Here is a 23,122-nt window from a genome sequence, read left to right as displayed (position 1 = left end):
TTTATTATCTATTTATTGAAAGAAAATGCATTTTTTAAAGTAAAGTAAGAAGTAAATTTGTTAACCCCATCGCAAAAAAGCAAGTAGAAAATTATTGTTCTAACAAATTCTCAAGAGAAAAAAAACAATTATAAATAATACAAAGTTTTCAAAATGGCGTTTACTTTCCTTTCTATGAATTTTAATGGGCTATTGGGACAATAGCAACACCTCCTCCCCCTTAAATTATACAAATGTAAATAACCACCTTCTAGTTTTTTTTTGTTGTTTGTTGTTTTTTGTTTTGTTTTTGTTTTTGTTTCTGTTTTTTTGTTTTTTTTGTTTTTTTTTTTTGGGTTGCCTTATTAGTACGCACCTACCACTATGTTAGTACACGCTTTAGTATTAGCCACCCCTACTAAGGAATCGATACCAAAACCTCAGTGTTGAAACGAGGTATCTTCACTCAACCTACCACTTGAGCTATGGACCCCTCTAATTTAAATTAATGTAGATAGAATGAAAAATCTTAGCATCAGTCTTAAGATTTACTTTTGCCTGATGTGGGGCCCACAGTTATGTATAATATCCAACCCATCCAAAAAGATCTATCCACCATAGATATTGGATGCAAAAGAATAAGGCTGGTCCAAGTGGTGGACTATCTTATAACTGGATTAAAGAAATGATCATTTCTTGGAGAACCCATATCTTCAACTAATTACTTCGAAATAGGGGTAAAACGGTTAACTTTGTGGAGATAAACGGTGCCAATGGACCCAAAGGGCCATGGCAACATGGGGCCCACCTTGATGATGCATGTGTTTTATATCCACACCATCCATCCATTTTTTAGCCCATTTTAAGGATGTGGTCCTAAAAATTCAGCAGATGCAAATCTCAGGTGGACTGTGCCACAGGAAATAGTAGTGATTGAGTGACTCACCATTAAAATTTTCTAAGGGCTCATTTTAAGGTTATCATAATGTTTATTTTCCATCCAAACCGTTGATAATGTCAAGAAGACCTTGTTGTTGAGAAAAATACATATATCAGCTTGATCCAAAATTTTTGTCACCCACTAAAAGTTTGTAAGAGTAATTTATTACTATTTCTAGTGGTATGGTTCACCTGATATTTGGATCTAAGGTTTGGGATCACCTCTTATGATGAGATGAAAAATAGATGAACCGTGTGGATATAAAAAACATCAAGGTGGGCCTACACAATTAGGGTAAAAACCACTAAGGTGTTACTTATTGGAGTAACAACTAATCAGCTACCGTTTGCAATGGGCTCGGGTCTGTAGTGATCCCTCCAACGCCAAGATCTCGGTGTTGGTCAATGTTGTGAGCCCCATTATGATGTATGTGTATTATCCACTCCATCCATCTATTTTACCGGCTCATTTTAGGGCATGAACCCAAAAAAAAGGTAGATCTAAATCTAAGGTAGACCACACCACAAGAAACTCCGGTGATTTAAGGCTCATCATTAAGGGCGTGTTTGGACAAGCAGATTGGAAGGGATTGGATTGTATTAGGGTGGATGGCAGCACTTTCAAGGTAATGATGGCTGCGTCAATGGATTGCTGGCAATCCCATAGGATTGGTATATCCCTGGATTTTACCACCGAGTTTGTTTGGCTCGCCTGGCCAATCTCGAGATTTTGCCTGGCCAATCCCTTCCAATCCGTCTAGCCAAACAAGTCTCAGGGAAAATAGAACGAGATTAGGAGGGATTGAATGGATTTGAAGGTAAGGTAATAATGGTGATGTCAATGGATTGTTGGCAATCCCATGGGATTGCTATATCAAGGCAGGAGTTCAATGAGTCTGTTTCGCACGCCCAGTCAATTCGGAGATTTTACCTTCCAATCCCTTCCAATACAATCCAATTCCTTCCAATCCGCCCGTCCAAACACGCCCTAAATTTTTTTTAAGGTTTACTATACTGTTTATTTTCCATCTAACTGTTTGATTGGGTCACTTATACTTGTACGAAGGTAAAAAAGAAGAAGATGGGATTGATGCAAAACTAATGTAGCCCCTAGGAATTTGGGATTGATACAAAACTAATGTAGCCCCTAGGAATTTTTGAATGGTGGGCAATGAATCATCACTATTTCATGTGGTGTACACCTGAGATTTCGATCCGACTCATTTTGAATTCTTGTATTAAAATAAGCTGGGGAAATAGGTGGACGAAATGGATAAAAAACATATATTGTAGTGAGGATCACAAAGCTTTTCCAGCACCAAACAGTACCGACATGGTACTGGACGGGTCACCACCGAATCAGAATCCGTATGCAATTGTAATATACCATTAGGGAGGTTTTCGCCGAAGCGGATTGGCGGGTGTACCACAGCACGGACATGGCTGATGTGAAATTTGTCGTGCAAAGACAAGTAGGACGCCGATTTCATTAAAAAGCCTATTATAGTGCGTTGTTGCGCACTGAAAAATTAGGCGTTTTTACAGTTGTGTTTGCTATTAGTACATCCATTTTGTGAGACATTAAAAATAAAAATGATCGATGATTCAAGTAGGCTGCACTAGAGAAAAAGGTTGGTAAGAAAACTCCTACTGTTGCAATCTCCCTGGATTTGATAGTGATATTTACATATCATTTATACCGTTCTAATGTAGTTCATATTGAGATGAAGTGAAAATACTAATATTAGCCTGATTTAAAACTCCCATGGCCACACAAATATTTCAACCATGGATGTTCAATCTTCATGTTTTTGGCCCACTTGAGTATTGGACCTACATCATTTTTTCTAAAATAATGTCAAAATGTGAATGGGCGGGGTGGATTTCTCACAATTATAACTGTAGGCCTCATTTGGGTTTTCAATGGAGGAACTTCCCGTGAAATGCTTAGGTAGGAAATCCGCGTCCAGCGCGTACACTGAGCTCCAAGTTCGTAACATTTAAAAGAGATTAAAATTATGGGCCCACAACAATGCATTTATTATATCCACACTGTTAATTCATTTGGCAAGATCATTTTCGACCATGAGCCTAAAAAATAGTTATATTCAAAAATAAAGTGAACCACACTAAAAATAACAGTAGAAATTGATTCTCATCATTAAAACATTTATAAGGCCTGCCATAATATTTATTTTTCTTAAGATGTTTTCGTGATGTCGCACAAACCTGAATGAAGAGGAGAAACAAATATTATATTAATCTGAAATTTATATGACACTCCAAAGGATTTGGAATGGTAGACTTTTAATCACCAGCTACTTTTTATAGTGTGGTCCACTTGATCTTTGGTTCTGTTTAATTTTTGGGTTCAATCCTTAAGACTCACCAAATGGATGGACGGTCGAGATATAACACATGCCTTGTTATCGAAGCACATAACTTAGTAACGTCAACACGTCAGCCACGTGGGCCAACGAAGCCGATTGGCTGGTGTACCACACACCACCGAACTGGTTGGTGGTTGACATCACCAAGTTATGTGGGTCCCACCGTGTGGGTCCACCATGAGGTATGTATTATATCCAAACCGTCCATCATTTGAGGAGCTATTTGTAAAGGTTAAGTCAAAATACAAGACAGATCCAAAGATCAAGTGGACCACAATCCAAATCACAGGAGCTTTGGATCTACACGGTATTTGTGTTTCCTCTCCATCCAGGTCTGCGTGACCTTTTTAACGTATTGGATGGAAAAATAAACGTCATGGTATTTTAACGGTGAGAATCATTCTCCCCACAGTTATTTGTGGTGTGGTCCAGTTGAGCTTTGAATATGGCTCATTTTTGGGATCATGGTCTAAAATAATCTATCCAAATGGATGAACTGTGCGGATATAATAAATACATCATTGGTTGGGCCATATAACTTTGATCTACTTTGAACCGTTCGTATAGCTAGAAGGTCGAGGACCGTCAGCGTTCGTATTTTCACGACACGAACACACACCAGTCAGGTCGGTGGTGTATGGTACACCAGCCAACCCGCTTCCAGTATCCCTTTCCTCAGCGAATGTGTCCCATCGCTCTTTCCGTTTTGGGAATAAATAATAAGGCGAGTCACGCAGAGAGCGACTGAAGAGTCTAATCTCGCCACGTGTTTAACTTGGAAGCGTGTCAGATATCTGGGCCAATAATTTGGCGGATCGTAAACAGAGTCTGTCCCACAAAATCAGGACAACCACTCATCACATGGACCACATCCGTTGTTGAAAAAATGAGCGGCTGGAAAGAAAGTCACCACCGCTTCTACGCTCAGTCGTGGCCGATATGACCAGTGGACCATCCTCAGCTATGTGAGATCACATTTCACTTCGAAACGCACCCAATAAATGGACAGGATCTTTCACACGCGCGCAGAAGAGGCACAAACATCGGCCGATTCTCCTCTTCAAGATATAAGCCCGCGAATCGTTTTTTTCAGCGACGTCGTGGAGGAGTTGCAGCTTTCCCCTCCGTCGCTCTCCATCTCTCAATCTTCCCTTTTTCCCGTCGAAAGAAAAAGAAAAGGAGAAACCGTAGCTTCTTTTACTCGCAAGAGAAAATCCGGGTACGAAAACCCTAGTAGAAATCTCTCACACTCTTCGAAGCTTTTCAAGAAATGCGGAAGCTGTTAGGGTTCTCTCACTGCCCTTTACTCCTCTTTCGCCTTCTTTGGAACCGAAATCCCAAGAATTCGATTCTTCTCAGATCCTCTCAGGTGCGCCAAAGCATCCACTCTTCCAAATTTCGCTTTTTCTTTATCGAATCGCTATTTGTTTCGTGGGAATTCGGTTTCGGAAGCTCGGTCTATGTGAGATTTCCTATTCTTTTGTGTTGTTCATCCATTGTCGGGGTCAGTTATTTTTCATCAATTATTATTATTTCTTGCTGGTTCTGGGATTCATTTTCATTGGATTTTGGCGGTGGAAGCTCGATCTTCAACAATCTTCCAGTCTTTTTCTTTTTGTTTTAAGGCTGTGAAGTGTCTGCTCTTTGCAATTTTTTTTTTTTTTTGGATCTTGTGCTGAAAGCTTGTTATTTTTGTTAGATGAATTCAAAATATCAACGTAGATGTTGATTTGGGTTGAATCCAGACACACCCAAATGTATTTCTTCTTGATCTAGAAACTTCTGGCCAATCATTTTTTTCTTCACGATTTGAATTCTACAAAGTTTAGTTCTGAAGGTTATCTTTGCAGATCTCTTATCTTGATTTCGTGACAATGATAAAATGAAACATCCCTCAGCAAAAGATGCAGCAGAGCCCACCCGCATTTTGTGTGTGAGCCATGGTTTTAAGACTCGGCTGAGTCTGTTATGACTCGTCTGAGTCGACTCGGATTCGTTACTAACCTATCCAGTTTGATACAATTAGTCAACCCCCCAACTCACCCTGACTTGGGCTAGTTGGGCTGATACACCCCCTGACTCGGGCGGGTTGCGACTTGAATCAGGCGAGTTGGGACTCATCTCTAGATCATAGGAGTCAACCTGAGTTTGCTGAGCCGAAAAACCATGGTGTGAGACCTGCTGCACGGTGTTAATCAAGTGTGCATTTTTTCGGGGATGCATACATCACTACATTGTTCCCCTGATTTGTGTGTAATTATCAATTACTGATGCAGAGTTTCAGCTGTCCTTTGTTGAAACTCCTGCCTTAACTATGATAATTGTTTGACCTTTACAGCTTAATTTGTAGCTTGTCATTTCAAAGTTTCTTCATGGTGATGAAGTTTTGACTTTTATTCCATGACCGTGGGATGTTGTCTCTGCAAGTGTATATTTGTGACTTGTGCGATGCATCAGATATTTCATGACAGAAGTTTTAGTACTCTGGAGGAGCCATATCAGGAGATGTGCTGCACACTGAAGCAGTTGCTAATCATTGATTAGCAGTGTGCAGCAGGCCTATTGGTGTAATGTCAGCTGTTTCATTTACTTTGGGTTGGTATCTGTAGAGTCTCTATATAGGGATTTGGGCTGCATGATTAAGCATTGGTCAATTATCAATCAAGTACAGCACGCATATCCATAATGTTATCTGTTGTGGTTGCTTTGAGTGGGCTCCATGGTGCAATCCAATTAGCATATGCTGCATTTCAACTTCTCTTTATATTGGTTCTCTGCTTCAGCTATCTTTTCTATTGATATCTTCAAGGCAAAATTTTCCACTAAAAACATCTCACTAATGTATTTTGGGGTTATTTTTTCACTGAATCCATATTCTCCTGGCATTCTTCACTATTGTATTTAGAAAAGATAAATTTCCTAGATGCTTCTCTCTAACTCTGAGATTGATGGTTGCAGAGTAGTGTAGAATGTGGCTGTCCCATTTGACAGCTGTAGATGCAGCAATTACGAACTTTATGTAGGCCTTTGTACTGCTGCAGATATCTTCATTATTTAAGTAAGCTCTAATCCAGTCATGTGTATAACTGCAAGCTGATGGAGCCACAGATCACTTCTAATATCTCTCCCCCTCCTTTCAAATAATGCAGAGAAGAGCACACCTCCAATCAAAAGCTGTTAACATATTTGGCGGTCCTGATTGAGTTTAGTGTTCTTGGGACTTTCTTGAGGAGAAATGGCAGCTGAGCTTGTCAATTCAGCAACAAGCGAGAAACTGAAGGAAATAGACTGGACAAAAAACATTGAAATCTGTGAATTAGTTGTGCGTGAACAAGGGTATATTTCAGACTACATGTCTTTCCACCATTCCTGATTACTATTGGTGATTTCTGCAAGCAGATAGTTATGAATAATTTTATTTAGTTACATACATTAGTCTCTATACATCACATAATCACTGCCTCACTGGATAATATATTTGAAATGGTTCATATTATTTACAAGGAAGATAAAGACAAGAGTTACATGTCTGTTCTCACATGCCAATTGTTTGTGCTGCTTTCCACTACTGTCATGAACTGTCACCATTCTCTTTGTGCTCCAATTACGGGCATCAGGTGGAGCACTAGAATCCTTCCCTGTATTCAGATACTTGTTGCAGATGATTTGATTCATTGCAACTACAAGGCTTCAATTACCAAGTTCAAAATCTAATTTGTAACTTATTTACTTGGTTCGACTAGGAGACAAGTCAATGTAAGAAATTGGATGACCATTTTCTAAGTCTGACTGAGTGTTTGAACTTTGTTTCTTGTATTATTAGCAGTGTAGTTAAAGGTGTTAGGCACGGGCCTGCCCATATGACGCCTCAAATGGCTAGGCGCATGCCTGGAGATTCCTAGTGCAATTTTTATATTTATATCATAAAAAAAATTAATATTTCATTATTTATAGATATAAGTCATTTTTTTAATTCTAAATAGTCAAACTCAATGCCATTCAATTCCTCCAATTCAGAACCCATATTCCCAAAATTCCTTAATTTTAAATCCTAATTTTTCAATTTTTGCAAATCCTAACCCTATATTTCCCATTTTCCACAATCCTCCAAATTCACCAATCCAAAACCACAAATTTGCTAAAATCCCTACAATTTCCAAACCCTACAATCCAAAGTTTCAGTCCCCAAATCCTCTAATCTAAAATTCCCCAAGTCCCCCAAAATTCCCAATTCACATTAAATCTCTTATATGGCACTGTCAAAAGCTCAAACTGCTTCAAGAAGTCCAATGTGATGACCTTAACACACTATTAGACTAAAGAAATAAAAAAGAATAAGAAATGAGGAAGGTTGTTAGAATTTGGAGGGAAGAAGATGTCAAACTTTAATCTCAAAAGAAATGAGAGACATACGAGGTACCCATAAATGTACCTCACGGAAAAATGCCACATTTACCGCAGACGCACCCAGGCACTAGGCACTAGCCAAATCATTATGGGTACCTCACAGAAAAATGACACATTTACCCCAGGGCCCAGGCACTAGGCAAATTAAACTTTTTAATTTTTAGAGGTGTCAACAAATTACTAATGCATAGTGAAGTTCTTAAGACATCCTCCTTAGCAAGAGTTCTGTAATTTCATTAGGAAGGGGAAATGATGCATCCTCGAAACACTGTCTTTAATCTCATCCAGCATACCGGAGAATCTCTATATGTCGGGCTCTTTTGACAAAGCATACTGGATTGTATTGAAAATTTTCTGTCCTCTATCAAAGGAATGGAGAAGATACCCTAGATAATTTATTTTCCTTCCTCTCTGTCCATTCAAACTGCTTCTTGACAACCCCCCCCCCCCCCCCAACCTCGCGGCAAATGTTAATCTCCTTGTAGTTTATTGGATATGATTGTATTGAATTGACTTGATTTTTCATCCTCTTCTGACCATGAATTTGCTGCTTTCTTCTAGCAGCCAAGCCAGAGATGTCATCAAAGCTATTAAAAAACGATTGGGGAATAAAAATTCAAATACTCAGCTTTTCACTGTTATGGTGAGTACTTGTTTTATCTTGTATCATGTACAATTATATTCTTCAGTCCTCATTGTCTTTCACTTTGAAAAATGACTTCTGGTAGATTTTGGAAATGTGAAAGCAAAGCATAACTTCATTAAGTTCAAAACAAGAGATTGCAAGGTATTCATATTCAATCCGTGCAAGAAGAGCATAAAATGACTTTTATTGTAGTTTTTAAGCTGGAAAGCACAATATAATGTAAACTATAGAAATGTATCCATAACAGCAAAATCCATATGATCAAAACATAGAAGTGGTGTGTAACATAAATATGAGATCTTGTGTATGCATTTGTGTGAGAGGACTGATCAGCTACAGCTGATTTTATTATGCCTTTGCAAATTATGCTTCCACTTGTTCCTTAAAAATGTCATGTATTTTCAAGGGCAAAATGCATGTGCAAATGGGCTGTCATAGGTGGGTTGTAGCCTGTAGGTGATTAGTCCCCAAGCCCCATGCATGCTCAAACATGAGGATGATATGCACAATACATTGTTTTGCATCATCCAAATTCCCTGTTTGAATGTAGTTTAATGGACAATAACTTTATTCTGTGAATATGGCTAAAATATCCTGGAGTAATAAACAACAATGAAAGGACCCTTCTGCCTCTACAAGGTGCAACACTACTTAGCAAACAAATCATTTCCTAGAGGACCCTTCATCCAGTGTGCTCCTATGTGGATAGGATTAAAATTCAGAGAGATCAAATGATCCTATCCATTTGGTTCATTCCTTGCACAACAATCCACACTCAATGGACAGATGTCCTCTCCATCTGGACAGTTGGGATTGTCCAGTTATTGTTTTGCCGTATCTCATCAACAGTGAGTTCCACCAAATGGATGGTCCTGATCTTATATGCACGTACCAAAAGTTATGTTAGGGGCTGTTTGTTTACCAGTTAATATGCCCCTGAAATCTGAAAATCAGATTTCAACCACTTAACATGCTATTTTGGGTGTTTGTTTAACACACTTGAAAACAGTCCTTAATGGAAATTAATCACGGATTCAATTCAGGGGTGGTATATGCGCAGAATGCGATAAGTGGCGAGTCCGGAACAATGTTTTAAATAGTGAATAGCATGTAGCGTGGCATTCACCCCTCTGAAGTGTGAGGCGTTAGCTACATAGCGTGTAGTGTAAGCTACACGCTACGTCTAGATTTTTAACCAAGGTCATGATATTCACCAAATTAGACTGATTAATAATGAAGTTTAACAAAATTTCATGATATTTGATGCAACCAAACACAACCTAAATTAATGGGAAAGAGTAATCATTAAGTAAAAGGGTAAAGAAAGAGCAACAAAACTAATTTAATACTATTACTAATATCATTTTTACTAAAAGCATTGAAAAGATTGATTAATTCTTGTTGAAAATAGAAAAATGTAACAATCATTGAAAACATTAATTGATTTTAATATTATAGTGAAAATAACCTGCAATGTAGGCTACATAGCGTATAGCCTAGTCTATGTAGTGTGTAGTGTATGAAAATTATCATGTAGCGCAGGCTACATGTGACTTAAGCTATTTTCATGAGCTATATAATGTTAAGGCTAAGCTACACGCTACATAGCATAGCTATTTAAAACACTGGTCCAGAATGCGATAAGTGGCTTCGTGTTAATTTTTTTTTCTTCTAAAAATGACAACTTTGCCCATTCGAAGTAACTTCCGGTAAAGCTGTCAGGGTTAATTGTGTTGATGTTGTGTGGGTGTGACAAAGTTTATTGGACCCTGTCATGATGTATGTATTATATCCATCCCGCCCATCCATCTTGCTACATCAATTTAGGCATGAGCCAAAAAAAAAAAATGAGGCAAGCCCAAAGCTCAACTGGACCACACCATAGAAAGTTGTGGGGACAATGACACTCACCATTGAAACCTTCCTAGGGCCCACAATGATGTTTTTTGGCCATCCAACTTGTTATAAGGTCACACAGACCTCGATGAAGGGAAAACACGAATATCAGCTTGATCCAAAACTTCTGTGGCCCCCAAGAAGTTTTCAATTGCAGGTGTTCAATCTCGACTTATGTTGTGTGGTTCGCTTGAGCTTTAGATTTGCCTCATTTTTGGTTTTATTGCCTAAAATGATATGAAAAAAATGGATAGACGGTATGGATTTAACACATACATTATGGTGGGGTTGATAGAACTTTACCACGTCAACAACGAGGTGGCTACTAGATTGCGGACGCGGATTTCCTACCAAAAGGCTTTCATAGTAAGTTCATGTGGAGGGATGCTTTTCAGAAATCCACTCCGTCCATCTTGATGTTTATATGCCATCCAAACTGTTTATAAGGAAATTCCCACTGGGATAAAGTGAAAACATTAAAAACTTAGCCTGATGAAAAACTTTTGTGGCCATACAAATGTTTCAACGTTGGTCATTGAATCCCCACTGTTGCCTCTCGTGTGGTCCACTTGAGTTTTGAATCCATCCCATTTTTTGTCAAATGTCCTAAAATGAGCTCTCAAAAGAGATGGACAGAGTGAATTTCTCACAAACATCATGGTGGGCCCTACCTAGCATCCTTGCGCAAGAACTTCCTATGAAAGCCTTTTGGTAGGAAATCTACGTCCGAGAATTGTGGGGAGTAGATTAGGTGCGGCCCCAGCCTCACCCAAGATGGTGGAGCCCTTACATGGGCCCCACCTTGATGTGTGTATTCTACATCCACACTGTTCATCCATTTTTTCATATCTTTTTAGGGCTTGAACCCCAAAAATGAAGCAAATCCAATTCTCAAGTCAAATAGACCTGGATGAAGGGAGCAAACAAATATTAGCTTGATCCAAAACTTTTGTCGCCCCCAAAAAGTTTTTAATTGTGGGATTTCAATCCCTGAGGTGTGGTTAGCTTGAGATCATGATCTTCTTTATTTTTGTGACAATATCCTAAAATGATCTAGAAAAATGGATGGACTGCGGATATACAACACATGCATCAAGGTGGGCCCCATGGTCCGACATTACCCTAGTAACGCCTAATCCAATCCATTTTTGGTAGGAAGGCAACTAGGTGGGGCCCATCATGATGTTTGTGAGAAATCCACTCCGTCCATCCATTTAAAAAAAAAAAAAATTTTAGATCATGTTAGTGTATGGGCCCAAATTAGGGACAATTTGGTAAAATTTCCAAATTTCAGACATTTTTACCAAATAGAAAATTTTGGATTCAATACTAAATTTCAGTGTTCATGAATTTTTTCAGACAGTTTACCAAATAGGCATTCCTACACTTATCAGTACTAAAATTCAGTACGCAATGGATCCATTACTTAAATTAATTTCAGACCTTTTTTATTCAGTTTACCAAACGCACCCTTCGACTCGGGAGAATCCCTCAAGGATAACAAATGACTTCACTGATTCTTATGGGTACTTCCCTGCAAAAGATGGGCTGCAACTTCCAAAAGGTTGTTTAAGTAGCTCACTTCTCTTTGAGCTCCAGGAGAAAAAGGAAACATTGAACATTCGTCTAATCAACACTGAGATACATGACAAAAGATATTAAGTGCGCGCACACTACATTTGGGTCTAAAGCGCCTAGAAAGGCCACTCCGCTATTTGAAGTCTTTACGAAATCTGGATTTATTAGTGTACATGTTTGCCTTGCATCTGGTGGGTTGTGGTAGACTGAGGATATCCCTTAAGGATAGTAAAGACTTGTTTCTTATAGATACTTATTGAAGTAGACCATTGGAAGTTAGTTGTAGGATTCTCCTATCCAGGTGTCACACCCACTTCGAATGCACGCTTGGGGCTTGCGCTCCTGCTGCTGCTCCCACTTCTGTTTCCGAGATTTTTATACTTGCTAACAATTTGAAACATATTCTTTCCTCCCCAGCACCTGAATCAGCTTCCTTTCCTCATGCACTGTACAACCAAGGTTAGAACATTTCAAGTGACTTGGAAGCAACTGACCCACCTTCTCTTGAGCTCTAGGAAATGGAAGAGGTCTTGAACATTGAGGGATGTGCAGAACAATATGCACATCCAAGCCCCACATTCGTGAATAAAGCCCATTGAAAAGGTCACTCCACCAGCGGGAGGGTAGCATTCATCATATTCATCCTATCCAGACTCGGGAGGATAGCATTGTTTGGAAAGCAGAAAAATCGTCTCTCTTCTCCGTGAAGTTTCTCTTCATGCTCCTCTCCTTCACCAGTGGAGTCTCCTACCCTCAGCGCCCTCATTCTTTTTGGATGTACAACATCCCTCCAAAGGTGCATGTGTTTGGGTGGCTGGCCGGAAACAATAGGAACCTCACAGTGGATAATCTCCGGAAAAGAGGACTGATTCTCCCCAATGTTTGCATTTGTTGCCTTGCTGCAGAAGAAACGGTGAATCATCTTCTAATCCATTGTCCGTATACTTATTCTATCTGGGCAGACATCCTCCTCTGCTTCAAGGTCTATTAGTGCTTTCCTAAAGATGTGGACACACTCCTTAAGGCATGGCATGGCGTGGGAATAGGAAAACAAAATACCCGGGTCTGGCGAATGGCAATAATGACTACTTGATGGGCTGTTTGGACTGAGAGGAACAATAGGTGTTTTCAGAACAAATCAAAGCCTCCCCACTTTCTGTCTTCCCTGGTTAAGTGCATGATTGCTGAATGGGTTTCCCATATGGATGGGATCAATGTAGATTTTCTTTTCCTTGAGGATTAATGGTTTCTGCCTCCTCAGCAGATTCCGTTCTCCTTTGTTTTATTTTGCTCTTTAATTCAAGTCATCTTTCAAAAAAAAAGAAGAAAAGGCCACTCCACTATGCCAAGTCTTTTCTAAATATAGCTTTATTACTGCACATCGGTAACTCGGGACTTGGCAGACTGCTTGCGACCTTCACCTCTAAAATCTGGCATCTTGCAAAGCTTCTTTAACCAGGAAATACATGTAAGAGCATCACCTCTCTTCCTACCACAGAAGAACTTGCTCTTCAAACCAAGCTAATATAGCAGAATTCTCTGTTGTCAATTTGTCATATGGTTCAGGTCTTCAGGATGAAGAGTTAAAAACTAAGCATTGAAAGCTGGCAAAGCCTTCTCAGCGTCCCCTTTTGTTTATTTTCTTTTCCTTTTTTGGTTTTTAATAAAAAATTTAGTTACCTTTTAAAATAAAATCAAAAACTTGGCAAAGCCTTCATGTGCATAAAAGCTTTGGACATGGTATCTATTGATTAATTTGATTGACTTACGCATATTTATCATTAATCTGTGGTATTTTGATTCAGTCTTATGCTGCTTTTGTTTCCATTTACTTGTGCCTGGCATTATTGAATTTCTATTGTATTAGATTGAGATCTTGTCGAGGGATGAGGGAAGTTATTATTTAGTTTTCATCTTCGTCATGGACATGCTTCTTCTTGTTGTGCTTCTCATATGTATTACTAACCATTCAGTTCAACTCAATTTCATGTCCTAAAGTAGTCCAACCGCTTCTTGGACAGTTTTCTGCAAGGTGCACCTGTGGGTTGCTTAACCATTCGGCTATTTATTGGTATTGCAGTTGTTAGAGATGCTGATGAATAACTGTGGAGAACATATTCACAGGCAGGTGATCGAGATAGGGCTTCTACCTATTTTGGTGAAGATAGTGAAGAAAAAGGTCAAATCCTGTTCTTCATGGATATGCAATTGTTATCTGTCCACTGGGAGTTCTTTTCATTTATTTTCCTTATATTTTCTTGTTGTTTTTCTTTATTATTATTTTTGGTTTAGACTTTCTTAACAGCTTTTAAATTATGTGTTGCAGACAGATCTGCCAGTAAGAGAGAAGATTTTTCTTCTTCTGGATGCTACACAGACATCCCTTGGTGGAGCTTCTGGGAAGTTCCCTCAATATTACGCTGCATATTACGACCTGGTGGTAGGTCCACATATTGAATATTTACAACCCTTAAATGTTCTCGCTGTGAATGATTTTAATTCTTAGACTTTTCTTTTCATATGACAAATATCATTGGGTAAAATGTTACAACATTGTATCCTTAAAAAAAGAGTATAACATTGTACTTTAGATTGTGTATGTTTGCAGCAGTTTGATGCCAACTAGTGTTTTAAACAGCGTGTAGCTTATAGCATTGCATTCAGCCCTCTATAGTGTATAGCATAAGCTACATGATATTTCTATTTTTAAAATTAAAATAATAGGAAATAAATAGTAAAAATAAGTACAAAAAACAAAAAGCCTTCATCGTGATGATGGTATGCCAAAAAAATGGGCGTGGATTGGGTACTACCCCACCAGGACCTAGCTAGAGACAGGCGGTCCTATCAGGGGCTCTGTGGGGCCCACGATGATGTATGTGTTTTATCCACACTGTCCATCTATTTTGAAAAGTCATATTAGGTGATGAACCCAAAAAAGGAGGCATATTGAATGGTCAAGTGGACCACACCACAGGAAAAAAGTGGATATTGAATGCCTACCGCTGAAAACCTCTTGGGTGCCACAAAAGTTTTGGATCAAGCTTATATTTATCTCTTCCCTTCATCCAGGTTGATGTGACCTTATGAACAGGTTGGATGGCAAATAAACATCACAGTGGGCCCTAGGAAGGTTTCAACAGTGGGGGTCATTGTCACCACTGCTTTCTGTGGTTCGGTTTGGTCTACCCAATTCTTTGATCTGCATCCTTTTTGGGATCATGCCCTAAAATGATCTGTCAAAATCGATGGACAGCTTGGATAAAATACACATCAATGTGGGCCCGACAGAGCTCCTGCCAAGACCGAGTCTGTCCTGGCAGTGGTAGGACGCAATCTGCTTCCCAAAAAATCAGGCCTATCCATCCAATCATCAGGTGGGCCACACCACAAAAATCAATGTACAAACACCCAAAAAGCCTTCACTATGGCGTAGTTGGCCCACATGATGGTTGGATCCACCCTGCTGAACTGGGCAATGAGCCACACTGTATAAAACAATGGCCAACTGTGAGCCACCTAAGAAAATCAAGCCTTTCCAACAATCACGTGGACCATGCCATAGAAAACAACATGTGATGGTTAGATGGGTTGCATGTCATGCCATACACACACCACATGTCCACAACAGGCTCCACACAGAAAAATGTTGTATAACTATCATATTCTACAACGTTGCATAGGAACCGGTCTATCCTAAACAGGAAATTTGAAAAAATCCCAAAAGAAGTCATAAATCTTTACAATCGAAAGTCTTTTTTTTTTTCTAAATAAAAGTTAGGCTTTTGTGTTTGTTTTACACCGCTTAAAATTTCTTGTGACTCTTCGGCTGTTTACCTGTCACACTTGTAGTGATAGTTACAGTTGCCTAATATGTGTGATTCTAGCAATATATCCACGATAGGACCCACGGTTTGAATGGTCCAGATAGCTGTAGTTTTGGGCGATGTGAGGATGAGTCACCAGTGACTCACCACCATCTTCCAATTGCTGCTCAAACTTACACACATGTTAAGGGCCAAAATCTTAAAATTTTGGAGTGTTAACTGTTGGGGATGCTACATTTGCTACATGCTACACGCTGCATAGCATACGCTGCATGAGACTTGTGGTATTTGGTTGTGCTATGTAGGGCCACAGCTACTAACGCTACCGCTACTTACGAGCGCTGTTCAAAACACTGATGCCAGCTAAGGTCTATATGGTTTACTCAAAAGATAAGAGGGATATGCACTTCTCCCTCAATTCCCTTGTTATCATTATGTGAAGTATTTAGAATATTGATTGGAGTGGTAGGTTAGGTTATCCTTGGTAGAGTTTATGGAAGCGAATTGCCTGTGACCCCGGGCACAGTGATATCGCTCAGCCTGGGGCTGTGTGGGGTCCACAGAGATTTCCATGATAAATTCACTTTCTCCATCTGTTTTGAAAGACCACAATAGGACAGGATTCTACAAATCAGGCAGATACAAAACTCAGGTGGGCCACACCAACAAAACAGTGGGAACAACAACCAGTGTTTCAAATAGCGCTCATGGTGTAGCCGTAGCACTACGTAGCATAGCTAAATAGTGTAAATCGGGTTGTAGCATACACTACAGCTACATAGCGTGCAGCATTTGTATCGTACGCTATGGTGTTTTTATTTTATTTTATGAAGAGTGATGAGAATATTTATATTTATTTTATTTTTTAGTTTTGTTTATTAAAAATAGTGTAAAAGTCATATATATATATATATAACCTTAAAATGTAAAGATAAAACGAAACATTTCTTTGTTTACTTTCACTTAAAAATGGTGGTGATCTTTTGTTAAAGTTGGTGTGAAACTCACACGCTAAAAAACCTTTAAAACTAAATTCAAAAGAAAAGGGTTTTCGAAAACCCCTCTTTGTATAGAGATGACTACTGTATTATACTTAATACTCTTTAACCAACTGTATTATACTTAATACTCTTTAACCTGTGGGATTTTTATTTCTTTTCATACTTGTGAGTTGTGACTTGTGGTTTCGATTAGATATTAGTAATTGTCGTGGTTTGATTCAAAAAAGTTAAAAGTGGTTTGCTTGGAAAGTTGTTGATGTGATAATTATTTGAATTGGTTTATGACTTTATATGTTAATTAACTTTTAATAAATAATAATTGATAACTTACGTGAATATGCTTATACTTGAAAAAATGAATCGCCTTTTAGGCTTTTTCATATATATTTTTTTGCCTCTCTTTTTTTTTTTTTTTAATAAAAAACTATTTATCATATTTTTCCTATATTTAAATTAAAAAATAGAAGTATCATGTTGCTTAGGCTACGCTATTTATGCTACATGCTAGCGTTGAATGCTACGCAACACGCTACCGCTATTTAAAACACTGACAACAACCTACACTGTTGAAATCTCCCTGGAGCTGACCATGATGTTTATATTCCATCCAAACCATTTATAGAATTATTACCCCTCAGATAAACTGTAGGAATAAATATCATCCTGATACAAAACTTCTGTCACCGCCAGGTGTTCAATCCGCACTGTTTTGTGTGGTATGGCCCACATGAGTTTTGGATCTGCCTGATTTTTAGAATCTTGTCCTATTGTGGTCTTTAAAAACAGACGGAGGGAGTGGATTTTTCACGGACATCTCTATGGGCCCCACACAGCTTTGGGCACAGAGATATCCTTGTGCCTGGGATCACAAGCAATCCGCCCCCAGAGAGTTTATGCAGCCTTAAAGAATTCCAATTCTAGAAACTAGGGTACAGGCTTTGTAACTGACACATTGTTGATATTGGGCACAGATATGGTGTTTGAACACAACCACTTGGAACTTATTTGCTGAGACACTGAAAAATAAATGTTAAAAATACGATAAACATGTAATTATTTTTTATGAATAATGTATAAAAACTACTCAAATAATGAGGAAAATAGAGAAGCAACTGTTGATTTTGAAGCTTTACACAGAGATACAGAAGTTAAGCTTTAGATATTGTATCATTGATTAGTATTTTAATCTGTTCAAACTAAAAATTGTATCTGATAATGACCGAAGGTTAGTAGGCTTAGAAAGCATAACTTAATATGAAAAGGCTCTTGGATGTTGATGGTCCTTTGTGGACCTTCTCCTTCGGAAAGTATCTTGTATTCCATTGCGTTCAAGCAGTATTCGCTGACATGACCTCCCAATATTGGCCAGGAGATGTACATTTTATTACCTTTTCCCTTTGTTAAGAAGAAGAAGAAGTCTAGCTGAATATTTTGTAGAAAAATCAAGAAGTAAACAATTTGCAAGTGAAGTTATCTGCACCATAAAAAAAATTAACGATATGTCTGCACAGTTGTGTAGGAAATAATTATGTGGACATATCCTATAGCTGGTAGAATAAATGCAAGCTGCCGCATGCTGGAGACAATAAACAATACTTGGAAATGGCTAGACAGAAAAAGGCTGAACATAGAAATTTATAATAAGACTACTGTTTTCATGAGCTTGAAAATAAATACGCTTCTGCTGGAGTATATTTTCAGTTTAGTGAATATAACTATACTACAAATGCAAAAGCTGTTGTAATTGACATTTAGTTTTCTCCAGTGTGCGCAGGTACAGTTCCCGCGAGGCCCTTCTGTTCCTTCTGACCGTCCTACTCTGAAGGTGGATACAAATAATTCACCAGCAGAGAAATCCGTCCCTATAAAAAGAGAGATACAAAGCGAAGGTGTTTCTCATCAATCAGCCTCTCAGATTGTGCCTGACTTGAGGTATCACGTGACTGCCATTATTTGTGGATTGATGTCTTAATTCTTCTTTGGCGAGCTTTCTTGTGCCTAGGTGCTCCTCTATGCCTCTTTTTTTTTTTTTTTCCCTCTATACAACTGGGGAAATGTCCAAGCATCAATTGTCTCTAAGAATTTGTTAATGTTCTATGGTGAAGTAAATGAAAGAGGCATTGTACTGAAGTCATGTTCATATGATCCTCTCAACCCATATTCATGAAGAATCCTATTATTTTACCTAGCAAACTCTTATAATTTAACATGAAGTAGACAGTCATGGATTAGAAAATTGGTTTCTGGAAGCTCTTATCACCTGCTTATCATACCTGTAATTTGAGGCGCACACCACATTTTACCCAATAGTAGATGTGGAAACATTGTTACCCAAACCTACCTGTAATGAAATGATGGTTGTGGCCTTCTAGCTGGAAATATTTGCATCCTGCTAACCTAGATGGTTGTTGAATACTTCGCATATGCTGAGGGGCTTTTCTTTACTTCAGCTATGTTTGTTTATGATCAACATGTAATGCTCAGAAACTGTTTCATGAACATAAAAATGCAAAAAAAAAATTAAAAAATGTAATGATATTATGTCTACTGTCATTGCCTTCCAAAAAAAGGTGTCTTTTTTTTTTTTTTGGAAAAGTAAAAAATTGTCTATTGTTATTATCCCCATTTCCTTTACTGTATTTCTTCTGTTGCAGTATCATTCATAAGGCCACCAGTGCCATGGAGGTTTTAAGAGAGGTGTTGGATAATGTAAATCCTCAACATCCCGAGGTATCTACATCAAGTTCAGATGGTATCATTTTTTTCCTTTGCATTATAGTTCATAAATATTATGTCCTATGTATTTAATTGATTTTTCCCTTTTGCAAAGACTTTCTAATTAGGTGTTCTTGTCTCTTTGGTTCTTGTCCTGCTGACTATGTATGTACAGATGGCTTTGTAATTTTACTGTTATGATTTTATAACTTTGTGCTTATTCATTTACCTTTTTAAAAAAAATAAATGCAATATGGTCTTTTAATTTGCAACACAGCAAGCGTTTGCCTTTCTGAGGGATATGTTCAGAAGAGCACTTCACAATTGTTCTAATTGCGCCTAAATTTGGAGATTTGGAATTTGCAGCCTACAGTTTATGGGCTTTACCCATGTTGAATGTTTAGTTAACTCTTGCAGGGAGCGATGGATGAGTTTACACTGGATCTCGTGGAACAATGTTCATTTCAGAAACAACGAGTTATGCATCTTGTGATAACATCTCGGTAAGGTGGTGTTGTTTTCTTTATTTCTAGGATAATGATCTTTCATGAATCCACGGGGTTAATAAAGAAGTCTTGAACAAATGAACAGAAAGGGAAAGGGTAGATGTGCTTCTTCTTCTTCTTCTTTTTTTCATTTAAAGAAAGGTAACCGTTTTGTATGAATGAGGAATCTACACAGGAAAATACAAACTCAAACCAAGCGACCGGAAAAGCTAAAGCACAGCTTTTAAAGGAATTAAGAGATGTGGCCCAAGACATAACATCCAACTTTGCCCTACTGAAAACCACATCCAGCAACTTGCACCGGCCCTGCAAACATCTATCATTCCTTTCTGCCCAACTAGGCCATAGACCTGTGAGAAGAGAGAGATGCCACAGCTTCCTTAATTGCCAACACCACCTCCATGCCAGGCAAGGAACGTGTCCCAGTAGATTCAGGCATCACCCTGGGATACTGAAGAAGGCTGAGGAATGTATGCCTTAACTAATACAAACTACTATTTACCTAAACTCTAAAATAAAGATTTTTTTATTTTTATTTATTTTTCAAGGACCTAAAATAAAGTAAATATGGTCCCCAAAAGTAAAAAATGCAGCACTAAAAATATAAGACAAATTTGCTGCAAGTGACCATACCACAAACTGGACAGACACAAGCTTAAAAACATACTGAAAAGACAAAAAATATAAAAATAGGGATTTTCCAATTATTCTGATGTGTTAAGAAAATCACAGTGACTTGGCTGATTTGGTCAGTGATACACAAGCAATGACCACTGGTGCTTGTTGGTTTTAGCCAAATGATATGTTATGATATCATATTTTGAAATTTGTGCATATTCATCCCTACTCCAATTATTCTTGGTATCCCATTTCTCCCAGGGACGAGAAGGTTGTCTCTCAAGCAATTGAGCTAAATGAGCAGTTACAGAAAGTGCTGACCAAGCATGACACACTTCTTTCAGCTCATTCTACCTCAAGGGCCACATCTTTTGACCATGAAGAAGCAGAAGAGGAAGAAGCAGATCGACTTTTTCGAAGGTGTGTTTTTCGACCATGATCGTTGTGTTTTAGTCATGGAGTAAATCTTCAAGAAACACAAACAGTTGGCTGGGAAGAAGATTCGTAATGGAAGTCCCTTTCACGTGGTTCTTGTCTTTTCACTTGAACATTGGTGCTCCAGAACCATAGTGGGATGTACTCGATGTTTAATGGAAGTTGCTCTGGTGTCTGTAGCATTTTCATGAACACTTGGCTTATTTTCGTGATATTATTTCTCACTGTATTGCATATCAGAAGCCAAGGATTGGAACTGGTTATCTTACAAAAACGCTTTTCTATGTTTTTCTTGACAATGCCTTACCCAGAATCCGAAAAGGAAAAGCATGTGCTGAAGACCATTCAGAGAGCTTAGCAAATTCGATCAGGCCTGTTCTCGGAGATAAGGTGCACCGGCCAATCATACGGCCATTGTCTATAGAGCCATTGGCATCCAGTCCTCCTTCAGTCTCCATCCCTCCCCCACCAGCAAACCATGCAGAAAGAGAGAGATTCTTCAATGAGAAACAGGTGGAGGGAGCAACTTTGGCTGGTCACATGAGGGGTCTCTCACTGCACAGCCGTAATGGCAGCAGCTCATGCAGTGGGAGCATTGATTTTAATGAGCCAATGGTTCCATGAGGGACATCTCGTTTGTTCTTGTAGTTGTCTGACTGGCCAAGGTGGTTTGTATGAGCAGTTTCTTTTGCATGTTTGCAGATGGGTTGGTTTAAGACTGGCCACTTGAGTGTGTGTTTGTTGCCAAATCTCCTTTTGCTGAACTAAAGGGCTTGTGCATGTGACTGGTCAGTGTCAAGTGCCAACCCTTCTTGTTGGGTGCAGCAGAAAAAAGGCAATGTGATTCAAATTGTTGTGGGCTGGAAAATGTATCTTGTACCAGAGCGGAAAACTAAAAACAATCTTATTTCCAAAATGCATTGGTAGAAATTGGGTTTTAAAAGTGGTCATGAAATTGCATTCTGTTAGGATATTCGGGTTTAAATCTGTTATTTGTTGTGGGAATTTTTACAGTCAGGATACATTTGGATCTCTGGAAAAGGCATGCCGATGACATTCTTTTCACCCATTTGTTGTGGGAATTTTGTCAGTAAGGATACATTTCGATGTCCCTTGGAAAAGGCATGCGTTGCATTTAGGCTCCTACTAGAAATAGGCTGCGGATGGGCCGTGCCTGTGGTTGCCTGCAAACCAGATTTTGAACTCGTTGGTCCCTACCCTATTCAAAATTTTGGTTTTGACTGTAATACTCCTGTTTTCCCAGCAGTCGATGGTGCACTTGTAAGCTCGTTTTGGCTACTTGCTTGTAGGCAAGCTTCGTGCCCGCTGCAGTACCCGGTACTCCACATTTTTTCAAGCATGAGTGCGCATGAGCACTCAGGTTACTCGAACTCCGAAACCTTAAAACTCCCACCATATCGACTAGCATGTCACCTAGATTGCAGAAGTACCATCCGTTCATCCACGCGGTGCTCCATTTTGTGAAATATGCTGTGAAGAATCTGATTTTGTGAAGTATGCTGTGAAGAATCTGAGAACGTAACTGCCCAATGAATCGTACATGCACACACCTTATATGGGCTTGGGCTATTATAGAAAGTTCATTTCAGGTCTTAGTGGAATATGTTAACACTCTTCATCCACCTAATCCACACATCACCGTGATGCCATGGTCCACTCACCACACATGCATCACATACACATGACACATCACCTCACTCACACCATATGCACATTTTTCATGTGATACCTCACATAAAGCTCTCTCCATGTGAAAGATCATCCTCCCATGCATACAAGTTGTGGCCATGCAATGTCAACACACCCCACTAACTAACTAACCTAAGTAAACTAACATCTCTTCCCTAACCAATGGTTATCTCTCTACACAAAAGAGGGTCGACCATGGTGGTTAGTCATTTGTAACAAGAAAAATTCCAACAAAAGAGAAAAAATTAGAAAGAAAGAGGAGAGAGGGGAGGTGGGCCACTATTGGAGAGAAAGATCCAAGCCATCTAACCTTAAGTCCATTTTTTACTTAAGGTGGGCCCAATGATGAGATCACAATAGTGTTTGAGTAGCCCCAAACCACATCTAAGTGGGCCACCACTTTGAGGAAGCATGGGAATGGGAATGAAACCCACCATTGAATTTCAATAGAGACCCACTATAATATATGTGCTTT

At 38.9% G+C, this 23,122-nt stretch overlaps 1 protein-coding gene across 4 annotated transcripts; it reads left to right on the top strand.

Moving 5' to 3' along the window:
* The first annotated feature begins 4,386 nt into the window (after positions 1-4,386).
* On the top strand, positions 4,387-21,908 carry LOC131242574 (TOM1-like protein 5). Of its 4 annotated transcripts, none has more exons than XM_058241301.1 (11): positions 4,387-4,677; positions 6,267-6,366; positions 6,458-6,644; positions 8,280-8,358; positions 13,916-14,014; positions 14,162-14,275; positions 18,429-18,595; positions 19,318-19,393; positions 19,796-19,881; positions 20,764-20,922; positions 21,249-21,908. In XM_058241301.1, exons 3-11 carry the CDS (start codon positions 6,544-6,546, stop codon positions 21,559-21,561), a joined length of 1,194 nt encoding a protein of 397 aa, XP_058097284.1. In that variant the 5' UTR covers positions 4,387-4,677; positions 6,267-6,366; positions 6,458-6,543; the 3' UTR covers positions 21,562-21,908. The 4 variants fall into 4 exon arrangements, with proteins under 4 accessions (XP_058097284.1, XP_058097280.1, XP_058097282.1 ...); XM_058241297.1 differs by having other exon boundaries at positions 8,277-8,358; XM_058241299.1 differs by having other exon boundaries at positions 4,407-4,527; positions 8,277-8,358.
* Positions 21,909-23,122: the final 1,214 nt, after the last annotated feature.

Source organism: Magnolia sinica, chromosome 4, assembly GCF_029962835.1.
Source record: "Magnolia sinica isolate HGM2019 chromosome 4, MsV1, whole genome shotgun sequence".
NCBI classification, from domain to species: domain Eukaryota; kingdom Viridiplantae; phylum Streptophyta; class Magnoliopsida; order Magnoliales; family Magnoliaceae; genus Magnolia; species Magnolia sinica.
Note: the sequence above shows the minus strand (reverse complement) of the source record. Positions and strands in the feature narration are given on the sequence as shown.